Here is a 19,508-nt window from a genome sequence, read left to right as displayed (position 1 = left end):
CACCATTTGGGAAAAAATGCATCATCCAGTAATTTTAGGCTAAAATCATGCTAGCTGCATAGACTCATATTGTAGCTTACCAAAGCACTAAAACATGTGTAAAATGTTTTTCTCTATAACTGTTCAGACACAACAATCAAAAATCCTTCATCATAGAAATTTTACTTTGAAAGGCAAAAAACCTCTCTTCTTTACAGCATGAAACAGGGGGTGGCACAACTTCCCCCCCGGCACAAATCACCCCACTCTCCCCTACTCATCACACCCTCCTGTACTGTAGGCATTTTGGGAACATGCAATAAAAGTTGAGGGGAACGAACGCTATATTTAAAAACAGGCACGGGGCTAGAATTACTTCATGTAGCACACAGCATGGAGTTGGAAGGAACGCAAGCCATTGCATTTCGGAGAAATCGTTTTGTTAATATGTGTGCTGCTTCAGAGTCTCGTAATAGGACATTCTGGGAATAATCTAATCTGTTATCTGATGTATGTGGTATACAACATTACATTTATTTGATATTGATGAATCAATAAAACTAGAATTATGGTTAAAAAAGCAATGTAATTGTTTATGTAGACGTGCGCGCTCACGTGTGTGTGTGTGTGTGTGTGTGTGTTTATGTGTGTTATGAGTCGTGTGGACACATCCTCTGATGGCAACAATACCACAACACAGTAAAATAGACATATGTGTTGTGATACCTTCTTTCATACATTACTTTCCTTAGACATGTGAGATGATTAGCTACAGACCATAGTTTAGTTTAGGAAATTATATTAAATTGCATTGTTTAGCTTCAATGTCAACCACTCTACTTACAGTCTGTTCAGTTGGCATATACACATTCTCTTAATTATTTATTAATCCTCTTGATTATTTATTAATTACAAGAAATAGGTAGTGGGTATTACTAGGCCTAGTAGCACATTTAGCATATTTAAACCCTGACATATTCAAAAGCCTTAAAGATGACTTAAAATTAGGCTGAGTAACTCAAAATATACAGAGGTCAAAATAAAGCACTGATGATGTCTGCTTCTCCTTAGACTAATCACTAGGCTTCCTGTTAGCACTTTTCCATTATCTGTTCAATAAAACATTGCAATATCTAATTGAAATATCCAATCCAACAATCAAAATAGCTATTAGAGGTTTTGCAAACTCCAACAATGAGGCATAGGTGACTCTTGCAAACAGACTGTTTGCTAGTTCCAGTATTGTAGTGGTGCTGGTACAGATTCAAGATGCGTTAGGATGCTCAAGAATCTTTTCCAGAAAAGACAACACAAGCCAGTCTGACAATGGCCTAACCTGGGCTTTATGTTCAAGCACAAAAACTCTACCTCTTGCATAATTCAAAGATGTGATTCACGTAATTCTATGAGAGGACATACGCACCATGCATACATGCCACAAATATGTGGAGTATGTTTGAACAATATGGAATATGTTTATTCAACCTTTACAGCATGGCCTAATTTTGCAGTAAAGTGATGCCAGCCTGGAATAAATCTTAACGTGAAGATTTGACCAGTATTGGAAAAAACTCAATTAGAGATTTCTCAGGAAGTGTCTCAGCTTCTCAGAAAGTTCTACATTTCTCCAACCTTCTAGAACGTTTGAGACGGATCTGGCATGTCCAGGCTTGCAGTTGGTGGACAGATTTAGAATGATCTCCCCAGTAAACTCTGACATGGTGCAACAGATGCCTAACCACCCCCCAAATAGTGTTTTGGAAAAGAACTTTGCAAGCCAACATTACAAAGAATTTTTCCTAGCATGACAGGTCATTTTATATTGGGGACAATATATATATGCAATCAAATAACTAAATACACATCATGGCCTAATGGTGTGACCCTGTTAGCTTTGCATCTAGTTCATGGAGGCCATTATGTAATTATTCTGTGCTGACCTAATACTGTAATATCACTTACCGCCCCCTCCTGGTGTTATTGTGTATCTGCGTAAAAACATCAACAGAAATATAAAAAGGGAAATGTGTTGGGAAGGATTTAGCTATAGCTGCATGATACATACATTACATTTTACAGAAAATGTAAAAGATTGCACAGATAGTTTTCTATTGAGAGTTTAGGTAGGTTATCTAAGAGGGAGGCATCTGGGGTGAGAATCTTTGAGAGGTTATCTGATTTGTAGTTGGAAATAGTTCAGACATGATAGCCTAGTTTTCCCTTCTAGTTTCTCCAGAGAAACAAGAGCAAGCGCTGAGGGGGAGAGTAAAAAAGGCAGAATTTAGGTCAGAGAGAGAGAGAGAGAGAGAGAGAGAGAGAGAGAGAGATGTCTGAAAGAAAGAGACCACAGGCAAGATCCCTGAAGACACTGGAATTCAACTCACTCTACTTGCTGACCTGCAAAGGAAACTGGTACAGAATTGACCAAGTACCAGCTTTTACATAAAAAGTTTATGTACTTTTATGTACATTTCTGAGAGCAATCATGCTGTCAGTTGACGGACATTGTACAACCTGCAAATCTGCAAAAAAACACCGACTATATTTCTGTACTGATTTTTTTCCTTTTTTCTGTGGAATTTATCCCTTTCAAAAGGAACGGCACATATATGTCCACTAGAGGGAGGTAGAGAATAAATAATGAAAAAACGGTACTAAATGAAAAACGGTACTAGTCTGAGAAGCTAATAGTTTAATTGATATTTAAATACTCTGAACACAGAAATGTCATGTTTATGAGTATAAACATACTAATGCATGTACACTGGTTTCGTGATGAGTCACCACATAGCACACTCATGTCTTCTTATTTTACTGAGCTGAACAGACATGTGACTTCAAGAAAAACTTAACTGATGTGACAGCAAATGTAGAAAACAACAATAAGATGCAAAAAAACAACAAAAAAATACAACTTAACTAACCATTGCTGAACCTTACAGGCTAAAAAGTATCTCCCTCACTTGACAGCATGTTCACATGTAACGTTCCAGGTGAAGCACTAAGGACAATGGACAGGAAAAGCTCTCTTAGAAGACAGAAGAAAGAATCCACAAGAAACCAAGAAACCAACATAAAACATGAAGTCCTTCCTTCTCTGTGTGACATAGAGTACTGAAATTATTTTGTTACATTTACTAAAGCACTATGATACAGAGTCAATCAGATTATTACAGAAAAGATTTGACACGAGATCTCTCATGAAATTACCAACTACACTGATGGTTGTGACTCAACTTCCAGTGATAAGTTAACTTCAAGAGTTAATTTCAGCACAAGCCTTAATTAATGTGCAGTTTATGGTGCATAATTGCTCGTTAACAGCACATGTATAACACAAAGAAGGTTTCAAAACAACCCAGTGCCTATGCACTTAGAATGATAGAAATATATTGCACTATTAGTGCAGTAATTACCTATTGATAACATTGCAAACGTCAGACTGCTTTTATTAAGCAGAGCTTTTAATTGTGATGTTATTTTATAGATGATACATTCACTGTCAGGTCTTTAGTAACATTATCAAATATGCACCAGGGAATCGGCCTCAACTGCGACAAATATCACTTCAGACAGATGCAATTGCGCAGGCGCAAGCGTTTCCATGTGAGGGTTGTCTGTCCAATCAGTGCACGTGCTGGAACACATCACAGGATACGTGGCTCTAGTAGCGTCCAAGTTTGCTTGAGGATAATACGGGATCCATGTGAGACAAGCCTCGCCAAGATGAGATCTGTGATTTACTGCATTTCCTTCAGTGATAACAAAGGCACGGCATTACATCATGACTGCAGTTAATCACAAGTGGCAATGGCACTTAAAGGGTGACGTTAATGAGGGTTTAACTGCATGTGCAGTCGATTTTAGAGAGAGAGGACATCAACCGTATCAAATGCATACAAGATGAATTGTGTGGCAGCTAGAGACAAACACTGTAGCACAAAACAAAAAAGACACACATTTATGTAAGAAAAACTTTACTGTATAACTCAGGCCCAGTTGTCTTGGTTTGATGCCACAGACAAAAGCCAACCATTTAGGAACAAAAGCAAAGTCAATATTTAACAATGAAAACCAGTTTATGGAAGCTAAAATGCATGAAGGTGAGTAGGAAATGCTTCTGTTTGTTTTGGCAATATTCAAAAGTGTTTGCTGTGAATGTGGGAAGTTAGGGCAATAGGCAATGTGATGTGAGACATGCCTGAGACCTTCAGAAAATTGTGGAAAACAGTGAAACACTTGTGAATTTCTGCAGTTGTTGAACTGATGACCATCTTTCAAGGTTGCCAAACTGACAAAACTGGAATAACTTTAACCATTGTAACTATTACCATAACTTACCTCACACAACTGCATTAAACAAGTCATATCATGTTTATGACTTAATACAATTTTTCCTCAGAAATAAACTATTTACTGTATCATTTAAAGTGCATTTTCATAAATTGTTAGACAAGCAGTTTTTGTATTGCCACTGTGGTACTTTAACTGGGAAATAACTAGTAACTTATTCTTAAGAGGCAACAACGTTCACATTCACACAGAATGATGAGCAAGTAACTGGAAGTGTTTCTTTCATACACAAACACACAGACACACACCCACATAAGCAAGATCATTAAAGATTATAAAAGAAAGAGATGTACTGTATCCAGTTGATATAAACACTGGTTAAACAACAAAGCAAAATGTACTTTCACTAGGACCTGTAAATGACATGATGAAAACAATACAGACAGTCCATACCAAAATTGGACCTTAACGGTCTTCGAAATCAAGTGGTCCACATCATACAGATTGTTTCATAGTCTTTTGAATCCTGTATGCTTAGTTCGCCACTGTCATCCTTAAGACAGTACATGTGGCATCATTCAAATTCTTCATGTCTCAAAGAGTTCAATGTTCTATGATTTTTTTCTTCTGTTGATGTCATAACAATAGCATTTGCTGACCTCACAAAGACACCACATAAGCACAGGGGAATCGTTGTGAAGGCAGTGAGACAACACTGTTTCACATTTTGGGAGAGATCATCAGCCAGAAAAGGCAGAGAGAGAGAGAGAGAGAGAGAGAGAGAGAGAGAGAGAGAGAGAGAGAGAGAGAGAGAGAGAGAGAGAGAGAGAGAGAGAGAACTAGAGCTATAGGTTCTTAATGTCAGTCTTATAACATCGCTTTCTGTAACTTTCTGCTTTTCAGATGATCAGCCGTCCAGTAAGTAACGGACTGTTACAAAAGATCTCACTTTGCAAATGCTTATCACAACCACATTCATCCAGAGTTGTCCTATGGAACATTGAGTTTTAGCGTTCAGCTATCCTTGATGGCCGCCACGCTATGACCATGGGAATGGCGCATTAGAAGTGGGCGGGCCGGATCATCATGGTGGTGGATTTCAGCGAGTAGCTGGGTCCTCGAAAGTGGTGCCACTTAATCCCGTTGAGCTTTCGGATGTTGTGGCCCGCGGTGTAGTACATGCCATTCAGGTTGGACAGACCACACGCATCAAACCACCAACCTGCACAGACAAGAATCATTAAGAAAATTATTCATGAGAAAATAACCCTAAATTATTTTCTCAGTTTATCGTTGTCCATGCTGTCCACTTGGCTTTCTAGGCTCGTGGGTTTATGTAGTGGAGCTCGTGGGTTAGCAAACACTGTAGCTCATCTCAGGATGTACTGACATGTGGAGGCTTGTTCCAGCACAGCCAATACCTCTGAACAACACCTCCACCTCTTCCGCCTGCCTCTCTCCAATGTTTCTTTTGTCTCCGTTTCTGGGCAGGCTCTCTCCATCTCAACAGGCTGCAAGTGTTTTGAATGATATGAGTCCCTGTCGGGCAGGAGGTATCTCATAGCCCTTTTAAGCAAACTGTGATTTTTCCTAAAAGCAGCAGACTATTCCTGCTCCCCAGAGACACTCCCACTAAACTAACCATGACTGAATTAATATCTCCTCACTCTTCATATGTTTAGATTGGACAGGGGTGACAGCCCGGGTGGATTTGGGGTGGGGCTTTTAACCATCTGATTATGAATAGCTACGCAAACTGAGAGGGGCACTTGGAGGTCTCCAGCTGGTTTTACGACAATTAACCTAAACAACGTTCAGGATCACAATTAAAAGCCAGTTTATTTTGGAGTCCACTAGAGGTGAGAGATTCATGGCTGAACACTGGTATTGAATAAACTGTTTGGACAGAGGGAGATGTGTGTAAGAGCGTAAAGAAGTCTGAAATTCTGGAATGTGTTGCAGTTTAAAACTATGGGTAGCAGAGCAAGATCAGACTGTGCTGAGAGATGGTTTAAAATTTTTTTGATTAGGGTGCTAAGCTAAGTAAATAATGAAGTCTAGGGGGACTTGGGAATGAGAAGGTGTAGACAGGGGTATAATATACTTTGGATTAAATATTACAAAGCTAACAGCAAAGGTCAAGTGGACTTTGGATTAAACTGTTTATCTGAAATTATACTTTTATTTTACTAGTCGAATCTTAGGAGTAGTATATCCAGGAAAAGAAAGAAAGCAAACGTGATTGAACGTGAAGAATATAATGAAAATTATAAAACAAAACTAAACAAAAAAGTGCACTAACCTCAACAAAACGAAAAACAATGTAACACCATGAGTGACCTCAAGTCATAGCAACAGAAATGGCTTATAAAGAGTCAACATAGTAATAACACACAGGTGGTGTGGTGAACGAGGCACATCACACTCCACCTGGGTGGGGCGAGACATGTAACCAAAACATAGAACATGTGCAACAGAAAACAAAACAAACAAACCACATGGAGCAGCACTGCCAGCTGACGGAGGGTGGTGATGGGGTGGGGGTGATGGGGTGGTGAGGTGGGGGTGATGGGGTGAGGGTGGTGAGGTGAGGGTGATGGGGTGGAGGTGATGGGGTGGGGGTGATGGGGTGGGGGTGGTGATGGGGTGGGGGTGATGGGGTGGGGGTGGTGAGGTGGGGGTGATGGGGTGGGGGTGGTGAGGTGGGGGTGATGGGGTGGGGGTGGTGATGGGGTGGGGTAACCATCATAGTCAGCCTCTTTTTTTACTGATTATTATCATTATTCTGAGTTACTGACAATAATCCTTAGAAATCCTGAACAAGGCTGTGACATTTTAATTTTTCATTTGTACATTACCCTGTACTTTTATTAGCACATATACATTGATACACAATCCATAATATACTCTCTCTGGAGAAGCCTGCATATGTTAGAGTAACAGGCTGGGCGCCCCTCACCTCCGGTCAGCATCAGTGCACACTTGCAGAGGCAGTTGTCGTTGTCAGAGTCGCGGGTGCTGAAGCTGGCACCGTGAGATGCCAGGCTGCTCTGCTGCCCCGCCGTGCCACTGTAGCCCCTCAGCAGAACCCTGGACAGGAGCAAATGAACACTGAGATTACTGCAGGTCTCACTGTGGCTACACTCAGGCACTCAGGTACACATCAAGATCTCATTCATCACAGAGACAAAGCTACGGTGGCCGCGAAAAACCATCGTGCTGCAAAAGAAAAAAGTGCCGATAAAACACAAAGCAAATATATCAAAATGACAACACGTACATTACATTTCAAAAATACGCTGCAAATTCAGTAACGCTGCAAATCCAGTCACAACACAAAGGAAGTGTTTCTGGATGAATTATTTTAAGCAGGGACTCTGTACGATTTTAGCCAGAAACAAGACTTTTGTTATACAGTATCTCATTACGTTGAACGGGACTTAAGTAAAGCTCTTTAAATGTAGCTAGCTAGACAGCTATTTAGACAGAAACTAAGTTATAGCCTTAGTTTCTGCCTAAATACCTAGCGAGCTAGTTACATTTAAAGAGCATTTCGCTTTTATCACGTGCAAGCTGTATTGCGGCCCACTTTCATTGTGTTGTGACTGGATTTGCAGAGTGTATGAATTTGCAGCGCATTCCCAAAATGTAGTGTATGCATTGTCATTTTGATGAATTTGCTTTGTGTATTTGCAGCGGGATAGGTTCTCAGCCACTATAGAAAACTCCTCATACTTGCACACAGGAATAGGTAGATCATTGAAATTGTCCATCTAATTGCACGTCCACTAACCAAACCGTACAAACAGAACTAGAATCACAGCCCACTATCTAATTGCATAAAATCAGCATAACAGACGAAGCACAGCTAGGCTTGGTACCACAAAAAACATCTTAAGTACTAATCAAACACTTAATTGAAAGGTGTTAGCAGGGTCTCTCAGTGAACAAATGGAAATTTGCAGAACAAGCAGATTCTCAAATCTTTCATGAGGTGTTTCTTCCTTACTATTCACTTATTCTTCGAAAACTGGACTCCACAGAGCAATGATACCTGTACTGTTGCTTTTCACTGGCCAACTGGAACTTGTCGTACTGAGAATACGGCGCATTGCCCTCCCAGTCTCTGAGCTCCACTCTGAGCACATACTGGGCCTGATTAGTGATCAGGTGCACTGCCTCATTACCCAGCCAGTGTTCTCCACCCGGATCCCCGAAACCCTGAGGAAAGAAAAACAGCAAACCCTCCAGTCTGTGGCTAAATTCACCATACCATGATAACAGACTGTGTGATACCTTAAAACACAGGATTATTATTAGATGTATTACAGCACTACTTTTAATACATTCTGTATCATGCTACCTTTAACCCGCTACATATAGCCAGTAAGTTTTGAATAGAGATTACAAAGCACCTCTGTAAGTTACTCTGGACAAGGGCAACAAACTGTCAATTTAAATATTTAATTCATGCTTATGATGTGATATGTTGTACATATACTTTGGAGGTTTAAATAGTCTTTATATATACTTATATATGCTGCATATAGTCATGTATATCATGCTTTTCATGAAAAGTCCTGACAATTTCAAGCACTTTTCCTTAAGTGAAAACGTTGCAGTCTAGATAAAATTTTAGAGCATGTCTATTTTGAGCCTTTGCATTTTACAGGCACCAGTCATTATAAAAACAGTCCAAATGTTGCCAGTGACGCCATGCTGTCAGATACTGTTTTACACTCCATGTTTCATTCTTCGGCTGATTTGTTAGCTTATGTCATCGGAATGAAGCCAAACTCTTCATCAAGTCTTCCACTGAATAAGTAAGAAAACATTTAGTGACTGCCCACTTTTTGTATAAATATTTTCTAGCCATGTTCACATTGTCGTATGAACCTACACAGCACCAGTACACGGTGTGCTCTCCATTCTGCTATGACCAATATAATGGATAAGTAGATTAGTTTATCCTGAGTGGGCCAGAGCCAATGTTGCCTGGGCAACCTCTCCCAAGGCCACTAGATTTTAAAGGCGCTTAAAAGTTAAAAGGTCTGTGTGTGTGTGTGTGTGTGTGTGTGTGTGTGTGTGTGTGTGTGTGTGTGTGTATTTATGTATGTGTGTGCATGCATGAGTGTGTGTACTCACCATTTTGTACTCTCTCCAGCTCCTTTGAAAATCTACAGTGCCGTTTATTCTGCGTTGAAATAATGTCCAGCCTCCTCCACTGGTTTCCATATCACAGAAGACCTGTGGTGACAGTGGGTCTCACTGACTGATCTCATTCATTTCAGACTAAATAAATTATGTATAGATATCAGTATGAAATGTTATTTGGGTTGGTCTCAGAAAATCCTGCTTTCATGAATAATATGAAAAATGAGCAAACAAGCAGGTTCTGATTTCTTCTTTCAAACCATTCAGAAGAATCACTGGGTAATGAACAGAGGAAGCAATGTAAGTGACTTATTAGGTTGCTGAAAAACAGTATATGTCAGCAAGAAAGGAGTTCTGACAACTGAGTGGTGTTTGCTCAGCAGCCATAGACAACCAACAGTCTTCCAACTGGCAGGTCAATCAGGACTAAAAAATGTCACAGTTCTTTAAGATGAAATTGAGAAAAGTGTCAAACATCATGGCACCATGCGACAAACATGGAAAGAGGAACAGTGTCTCACTGTTGTCTCACAGTGTCCTACTGGTACAGCAAAGCTCCTAATTGCCGCCAACCTCATCAATAGCCTCAAATTGCCACTGTAATCACGTCTCATCAGGAACTGCATATTGTGACCTTCACAAAACTGGAAATAATGACAGTCTTGCTGTTCTTAAACATCTTGCATTCAAGGAAGGACACAAAAACCTAACGTTACAAAAAGTACAAAACCTGCATGCATGTTAAACTGAGGGGTGGATCCACAATGTATGGGCAGCCATCTTGTAGGAGTTATAGCAGCAAGCACTATTCTGTCACAATGTTTTGTATTTGTACTTACAGAATAATTCTAATCTTCAAATATGATTAATTGAACTGTACTGAATATTGTTGTATATAAAATCCTTGTTATGCACAAACCTATGACCACCTCACGATTGAATTCTATATTATTGAGATTTTCCATTAATGTGAATAATCTCCCACTGTGTTGCTTAGCAACAAAAGCTAGTTAGCAGACTACATTGCCTGTAGGAAAAATGTTTATTGTGACAAGCATTAAGCTACTTGAGGCTGTGCATCACAATGATTTCATCATGGGTAGGGTGTGATTTTACTTGTGATAATATCACGGTAATACACATCTCATCCCAGCTGGCACACGACCGACCTTCAGTGTTGAAATGTGGTTGAAATATAGTTGAAATACTGTCTGTTGTTGTTTCAATGTTGAAACAACGTTGAATCAACGTTTAATGTTAAATGGTTGCGCAAACGTTGAACTATTAACGGTGAATCAATGTAATATCTTCAACCAGCCATTGTATTACCATTTCAAGTTCAAAAAACACAATACAATAAAAAAGTACAAACAACTCTTTGGCATTGGCTGAGGGTTTTGAAAGAGGTATTAATTATTATTATTAGTAGTAGTAGTAATAATAATAATAATAATAATTAATAATAATAATAATAATTATTATTATTATTACCATTTATTTATTTATTTATTTATTTATTTATTTATTTTGAGGCAGAAACAAAACTTCGCAATGACAAATCAACAAATAGAGTTTAAATAGAGTAGGGCAGGGCAGTCGTGGCCTGGCGGTTAGGGAACTGGTCTTGTGACAGGAGGGTCATCGGTTCGATTCCCAGACTTGAGGCCATGAGTGAGGTGCCTGATTGTGTGGTGGTTCTCCGAGAAGAAATTTACAGAGAGAGAGAGAAAAAAAAGTTGTTCTTTTTTCATTAAGGCATACAGTTGTTTTTTTCCTCTCTCTCAGGCAATTTTGAGCATCATGAACGTGAATTTTGTGGTTTATTCAAGGTTGAATGTATGACGTTGAAACGACATTGGCATATCAATGTTGATTCACCTTTCAAAATCGACACAAAATCCAACATTGATTCAATCATCACATTCGACGTTGATTCAACGTTGATTCAACATTGAAATGCATGCTGGGATGGCTCATGGCATTCGTTTATCATGACTCCCCCACACACGGATTATAAAGGTCAAGAGGGACTTCATGAACACCAGGAAGTAACCAAACACTTTTCAAGGCCTCACCAATTAACATAAGTTATGGTCCAAGGTCAAGAGTAAGTAAATATCTGTACTCTTCATCCCCCAAAGAACCATTACAGTATTTGGCAGCTACTTACACATTTATCACTGTATGTTCTGTTCAAGGATCAAACCGTGATCCTTGGTTGGCTAGCTCTTTGCTCGACCTGTCCAATCAGGTGAGCTGCAGGAACACAACAGACTGGCAGCCTCTACAGATCAGAGACCTGTAGTGACCCGTTGGAGGGACGGTACCTTTGATCAGAGACCTGTAGTGACCCGGTGGAAGGACGGTACCTTTGTGGGTTCCGATGTGTCTCCAATGTAAATGTGATAAATTCCGCTGGTGTTGTGGCCACACCTGTAGGCTTCAGCACAGTCTCTGAACTTTGTTTCACTTGCCGTGGAGTCAGACACTGCAATGGAAAACATTATACCGTCAGGTTTAAGCTGAATCGAGGATGGAAACCTAACATTGAACTCCATAAATCCCAATTGTATTGTCTCATGGCAACAGAAGTTGAATTTGTGTCCTTAGCCCTGCGTGAACACTTTATACATCATAAGTAATGTCCCATGATGTCTGCACATTGTTCAGGCAAGATATCTTTGTTGTTGGAATCTTGTTGGAAGATCATTTTTTACATAGGAAATGTACGGGCCATGGCCTCAAGTTGCCAAAGGGACTCGGTAAGCTGATATGTACTCTGCCTCATGTTAACTGAGTTTACTGTGTGCGTATATCTGTCTGTGTGAATGAAAAAGAGTCTGTGTGACTGGTTAATGAGACAAATACATCAAAAGGAAGAGCTTAGTGTTAATATCTATAATGTATTTCATTGTCAAGACCAAACATGCGTGCTTTATGTTTCACACATCAGACTACATTGCCCAACTGTGTGGCCAGTACAAAAGTCAAATACTCAGGGGTACAAATAGAGAAATACAGGACCCAACCCTCAGATTATGTTTCTTACAAATGGCAGATTTGATCTCATCAACCTTTATGATTTATGCATATGCCTGACAGTCAACTACTTTTTTTCTAAGATATTTAGCAAATTACAGCCAAACTACAAATAACAGGTCAACCTAAAGGTGAACCTAAATTTTATTACAATGTTCCTTCAAGGCAGGTTTCTGTAAGCAGCTGGACCCATTAACCATCGTCATGCAGATGTATGTGCTATAAGCAGGCAATAGGTGTTCCTCTACATTCTACTATATTCAAGATAATTTAACTGTGTGTGTATGTTTATTTATGTCAGTGTTCAGGACAAAAATGTCCCATATAAGAAAACCAAAGAGACAAAATTGGTAAATGATTAGAACCAGCAAAATAATCCTGAAAACATAAAGTGTGTTTCACCAAAACTCTATGCATGCGTACATGTACGTGTATGTACAAAGGTGCATGTGTGTGCACATGTGTGTGTACCTGTCCCAGGAGCCACCAAGCTGATGAGATTATGCACAGACTTCATCAGCTGCTGGTGCTGTTGCTGCAGTGCTGAGCTGTTGGTGCTGGCAGCACGCAGCTGCCTCTCCAGAGCGGTGATGGCAGCTGACTGCCTCTCCACCAGGTCCTGTAGCCTCTCCTTCTCCCCCCGTATCTCCACCAGTTCTGCCCTCTGCTCAGTCTCCAGCACCAGCACTTTACTTTCCAAGCGACTACGAGGAAACGGTCAGAAACGGTCTGTTTAACACTAATCTAACTCTGTTTAACACTAACTCTGTTTTCAAAACATTGGAACTGTTGATGTAACATTACGTTCAAATTGTTCCTTAATTTTGTTTAGCTCATTTATAAGATTTTTTATTTTGACCTTGTGTCTTTCATAAGACTCAAGTCATGACTCAAAAGCTCAAAAACACACAAAAAAGCAAACGAATACACAATCAGAAAACAGTAAATGAATAAACATTTATTGGGTAGAGGACATTCCTGAGGAAAGAGTTTGTAACGGTGGCGATGAAGCAGGATGCCGAATCGAGAGAAGCTATAACGGACCTTTATTTACAGACACAACAGTCATGTACAACGAAGACAACGTAGTGAGACGAGTAGAAGACAAAAGCTGACAAAGATGTGGACTAACACACACACTTAAATAGACGAACATGGACAAGACACACGTGCAATATGTTAACAAGACAAGTGACTGGTGATACAAATAACACACACATCAACACACCCAAAGGGACGAGTCAGGAGGTGTACCGTGACAGAGTTGTTCATTGTGTTTGGAAAGAAGGAACTGGGGTAGAAAGTTCCAATGTGTGTGTCATTTGATTGGCTAGTTATGTGTATATTTTATAAATAGAAAAAGTCTCAAAGCGGCTTCCAACCTGAAATCATTTTCCCAAAATCAACATAATTTTAAATCATCTTATCTATCAGAAAACATGCAGAGCAATACTTACAGTATGTGCAGGGATTACATAAATGACCTTGTCAATACAAAAGAATTTGGGAATGGAACATGACCCTACTCCTCATTGCTTGTTCAGCTCATGTAAGCCTCTTGCTCAACAGCAGTCTTCACTGTCAACAAATAAACTGTTCTGAAGTACCGTCTGGCAACACCAAGAATGAAGACATGTTCCACTGCACGAATTGGGACATGGATCAATACTTCAATCAGTACTGGACAATATCTCGATCATTCATGTTCATTTTTCCATTTTTTTTACGTACAGGATTTTCTCAACTATTTAAAAGTTGGTTTATGGATAGTTTTGTTAAATGAAAAAGCTGGAATATTGCCTTTACATAAGTATTCTGACCCTTTGATACTTACAGCTGTGCTTTGCCATACCATATATCTATCAGTGATCCTTGAAATGATTCTGCTACTTTAGTGCCATCTTTCCCTAACTGATTTTATTGGACATAATTAGGATAGTCACACAGCTGTATTACATTGCATGATATACACTCACCAGCCACTTTATTAGGTACACCTTGCTGGCATCAACAAGGCACTTGCGCCTACAGATCTGCCGCTCACTGGATATTTTCTATTTTTCAGACCATTCTCTGTAAACCCTAGATATGGTTGTGCATGAAAATCCCAGTAGATCAGCAGTTTCTGAAATACTCAGACCAGCCCGTCTGGCACCAACAACCATGTCACGTTCACTTTACTCACCTTTCTTCCCCATTCTGATGCAGATCACCTTGGCCATATCTACATGTCTAAAGGCATTGAGTTGCTGCCATATAATTGGCTGATTCGACATTTACGTTAATGAGCAGGTGTACCTAATAAAGTGGCCGGTAAGTGTATGTCAAAGCAGAATCACATTCGATTGAGAGAACTGTATATAGACTTCCAAGACAGGATTATGTCAAGGCACAGATCTTGGAAAACTACAAAAATATGCAGCTCTGAATGTGCCTTTGGTGAGACAGGTAACCAAGAACGCAATGACACTCTACTAATTGGGCCTTTATAGTACTGGCCAGATCGAAGCAACTCCTAAATAAAAGGCAAATTAGAGCTCACTTGGAATTTGCAAAAATGAACCTGAACAACCCTCAGACAAGCAAGACAAGTCTGATGAAATAATACTGAACCATTTCAGCATCAATCTTCACCTCATTTATACCGTGGTGATGGGTGGCAACATCTTGTGATGTGGATGTATTTTTGTGGCATGCACTGAGAGATAAGTCAGGATAGAGGAAAAGATGGATGCTTAGAAATAAAGATGGGTGACAACCAGAACGCCTTAAGATATCAGGATTTGCCAGTGGTTTACATTTAAATAAAATAATGACACGAAGCATATAAATAATCCAATAAGAAAACATAAGTGTGGCTTCATAAAAAACTGTGAAAATCCTTCAGTGACCCAAGCAAAGTCTAGACCTGAACCAAATAAAGTATCTCTGGAGAGACCTGAAAATGGCTGTGGTCTAAATAGTGTGACCTGGTATGGAGAGAGGTGCTAGAGCTATTGCCGACAGGTTTAGGTGAGGAATTTAAATATGCTAAGGTAAGTCACCAATAATTTCTTAGGGTCTGGGGATGTAGTGATAAAGCGGTTGCGCCTATTCCAAAAGCAGAGAGGAAGTGGAAAGAGTGAGTGGTAGTGCAGTTAGCTAAGAGTGCAGCTATGCGAAGAGCTTAGGGGAGCGGGGGCAACGTATAAGATGCGATTTGTGCAACAGTGTTCATTAAGGCCCCATTGCCATAGAGAAGGTGAATGGTTAATAGATCTACTAATGACCAGGAAGAAGAATCACCGAACACATCAGTGACTTCACAGGCAAAACAGGAAATGGCTTTGCTTGTCAAATTTAGAATCACTTGACATGACCTGTAGACACAGGTCCTTCAAACTCCACAAAACCTTGGACACTGGGTAGGTGAAGATCCTAATTGTAAATTATGTGCAAGGGTGGGATACTGAAGCATGTTTTGTCAGGATGGAAGGGCATGTTTGTTGCAGGGAATACTGTATATATGCCTCAATATATATATATGGAGGCATAATCAGGTGCTTAGCTCATTAGCCAATTTCTTGGAAAATAAGTGCATAAAGGGTAACTCTTTCCCCAAGTAGCAATTTGAATAGAGTGATTAAGTTTGTGAATGAGGGGTAGTAAACTGGAGAGCGATCTCAGGCTATAAATATTGGTAGATGGGTTGATGAGATTAGAAATTGGTAGCAGATGTTGGTAAACTACAAGTCCCACAGTGTATTGCTACACTGAGCCTGGATATGCTGTTGTACTCTGAAAGTAAGTGAACAGTTTATTTTATAGCGTTAACATCTCCATCTGTCTATGCAGTGAGTGAAACATTCAAAAGGAAGAATGTGAAATAGACTTGGTGGCTGAGGTCAGGGAATGTGAGTGGCAGGCCTAAAGCCCACGAGGAACTGGTGGCATTTAACACACATAACAGTGTCGGCAGGGCTGAGTACAGCCATAGTCACTGGGGATTCCAATGCAGATTTACTTTAAAGACATTGTGTATGTGCTTGGCTTTAAGTGAGCCTGGAATTTCTGGGATGTCAAATGCCTTCTTCAGGCAGTGGGCACTGAAATACTGGCAAAGGGAATTGCCTACCAGATGACCCCAGTGTGGGTTTTATTATGAAGTTGATGGGCTGGGCCCTGTGTGAAGTGTTATTGGTTTGGCCAGGATATTCCACATTATTATTATTCCACTTATCCTGTGTATAATTACAGTTGAAACAAACAGAATGTGGAAACATGACAGGTCTGAAACTGCATGTTAGTATAATCCATATTCCTGTCAGTGATATTCCATTATATAAAGTTTATCTGAACTAATTTCCAATATAATATAATTTCTATTCATATTTAGTATGAAATGAAATGTGAAACATTTAATAATTTGGCCAAACGTGCAAACAGCAGACATCAAACAAGCCACAACACATGGAAAAATAACACACATACACAAAATAATGTGTATGTGCGTATATGCAACAAAAGTCAAAAATAGATCCATAAAAAGTCAATCAGGCCTGTTCTATACCCAGCTCTGGATGCACAGTAGGAGAGAAATAGTACAACAATAAACAAAACAAAAAAAAAACCAAACAAACCCCAGTGGGTGAAAGTGCACAGTGGGTATGTTTTCACACAGCATTACAGTAATAAAACAAGGACTGCAATCTTATGATCTTATGAGTCAGCAGAATCTGATCTTATGAGTCAGCAGAATGTGAAAGGAACTAAAATAATATATATCGATGTCAAATATGCATAACATTATTGTGTTTCTGTATGAAATGGAATCAGTCCCTTAGTAACATTGATCTACTGAATTTTTTCTTTTTTTGATTTAGCTGAACTCCACGCTCTCTGTATTCACCTCTGCCTTGTTTCCACTCTTTGCGACACTCTGCTGTCATCCCACCCTATAAATAAATACCCAACAGCAATGATTTTCAACCTGCAGGCCACAGACCCAGGAAAGGTTGTCAAGGAGAGGTTTACTTTCCAAACAAGAAAATATTATCATGAAACAAGAAATGGATGAAATACATTATGGATTTCATCAGAGGGCTTATCCTTGATGTTTATACTCAATGTAAGTGAAATTTGATGACTTTTCACTCGTTGAGTTGTATCTTGCAATTTCAGAAATTAAAACACGAGGAAAAACAGAAACCTTCACTAATATATTCCACAAAAAGTTATTAATGAGAATAGCACAACAGAAAATACCAACTACTACGAGTCACAGTGCTTGTGTTATCAGTGGTGAATACATTTTTTTTCTACCAGTCCTTCCAACTATTAACATTAATTTACTGAGAAGTAAACAAAGTCAGATTGTTTTGATAAAAAAAAATTTAAGGAATACAATTTTAAGGAAACTTATTCAATCAGAACCAATTGAAATGGAAGTGACTGATTTGGTGGAATTATAAACGATTTAACTGATGGTTATTACAAAACACAATCAAGAACACATGCACATTTTCATTTATGGAATTTAGCAGATACGCATACAGAAAGGGTCTAAAAAAGTATCCAAAAGCTAGCACAAAATGGGTTAGGGTCCAAGAAAACCCTTAAACTGAGGTACGGCCAGTACCAAACATCAGTGATGATCAGTGAGAGATACAACACAATGAACTTCTGTAGATTGCAATTGTTACAAGACCATTGTTAAACTAATTTTAGAGTTATTATATGTCTTTAGAATAACTATAATTTTTATGATGTAATTTTTTTATTACACAAGATTTTATTACAACCTTGTGTGATCAGGTTGATGTTATGTTAATGCTAATTACCCACATAATTTATGAGAACAATAGAAAACCCATTGCAAAATGCTAGGATTCTAGGATCAGTTTGTCATGATGCTGTCATGTATCAGTTGTCATGATGCAGCCACTGACCCCTCGTTTTGGGCGTGTGTATGTGTGGTCTGCATCCGTTTCTGTCCATATATGTATTTCCTTTGGGTGTGGTATCTATCATGTGTTCATCCATCTCACCTGTCATATTGTATCATTAATAATATGTGTTGCACTTAGTACTTGTTTAGGTAAAGTATTGAATGTGTGTTGATGTTGGGTTAGTCACTTGTCTTCGTCTGGGTCCTAGCTGTGTGCATTGTATGTTTTGTGTTGTTGTTAGTGATTTTTGTTGTTAATAAACTCATTGGAGTGTATCAGCACCCTGCTGACCTCTCGCTGGTACAATAGCAAGTCAGCAAAGTATTACTGGAATTAACATCTGGCAGGGTTACTAAAGGAAGCCTAAGAACTGGTTTATCAGCCTCCATTTCTGAATGGGCAATCCAAACACCCACACTTGCACAAAGCAGTGAATGTGCTTGAAATATAAAGGTAACTGGTGTAAGCCTTCTCCCTGGACAAGTACGGGAGGTACAGGTTCCTTCAGCAATACCTCAACTGATGTTATGTTATAAATTTAACCATAATTTATTTACATAGCCTTTTTTTATTTTTACAAAAGGTCTTTTTCACAAAGGAGCTGAAGTCCAGGGCCCCAGTTAGTAATAGCAAATGTTGCTAAGAGTGTGAAGAAAAAACCCTGAGATTAACTAAAAACCTCTGGTCAACACTGGGCAGCACAACAGTGGTACAATATCTCCAAACACAATGTGGGTTTGGCTAGAGCGCCCAGAACACACAGCCCTGATGACCTCTGTTTACACTCTGTAGTCATAGTGTAGAAGGAACATTGTATGCCAGAAAATATTTTTTATTTCCTCCCAAGTAATACTATCCCTTTAACTACAGTAATATTCAATAATTATTACAAGGCTTTTGAGTTCAACTCATTTGTTAACTGTACAAACATACAGTATACTCTTGAAATATTTATGAGGGATCAGAATGAACTCTTAGTTGGCTTTTACTAGTTGAATATCATTTAGGCTTAAAACCATTTGGGCTAAAATGCTCCCCAATTTATTCCTTTAATTATTATAAATTTCATTATTATTTTTTTTACATTTTGATACTATCTTTGGGTTCAATGTAGCT

The 19,508-nt window shown here is 39.1% G+C and overlaps 1 protein-coding gene across 1 annotated transcript in view; it reads right to left on the bottom strand.

Annotated features, from left to right (window-relative positions):
- Positions 1–2,758: 2,758 nt before the first annotated feature.
- The window catches only part of angpt4 (angiopoietin 4), a 35,140-nt gene continuing 18,390 nt past the window's right edge, over positions 2,759–19,508 (bottom strand). The window contains exons 5-10 of the mRNA XM_077013680.1: positions 12,937–13,169; positions 11,796–11,914; positions 9,418–9,519; positions 8,327–8,493; positions 7,232–7,362; positions 2,759–5,494 (exon numbers count right to left, since the gene is read on the bottom strand). Of these exons, the coding sequence (XP_076869795.1) occupies positions 5,334–5,494; positions 7,232–7,362; positions 8,327–8,493; positions 9,418–9,519; positions 11,796–11,914; positions 12,937–13,169 (913 nt within the window). The 3' untranslated portion in view covers positions 2,759–5,333. The remainder of the gene's footprint in view (positions 5,495–7,231; positions 7,363–8,326; positions 8,494–9,417; positions 9,520–11,795; positions 11,915–12,936; positions 13,170–19,508) is intronic.

This window comes from Brachyhypopomus gauderio, chromosome 8 (assembly GCF_052324685.1).
Source record: "Brachyhypopomus gauderio isolate BG-103 chromosome 8, BGAUD_0.2, whole genome shotgun sequence".
NCBI classification, from domain to species: domain Eukaryota; kingdom Metazoa; phylum Chordata; class Actinopteri; order Gymnotiformes; family Hypopomidae; genus Brachyhypopomus; species Brachyhypopomus gauderio.
Note: the sequence above shows the minus strand (reverse complement) of the source record. Positions and strands in the feature narration are given on the sequence as shown.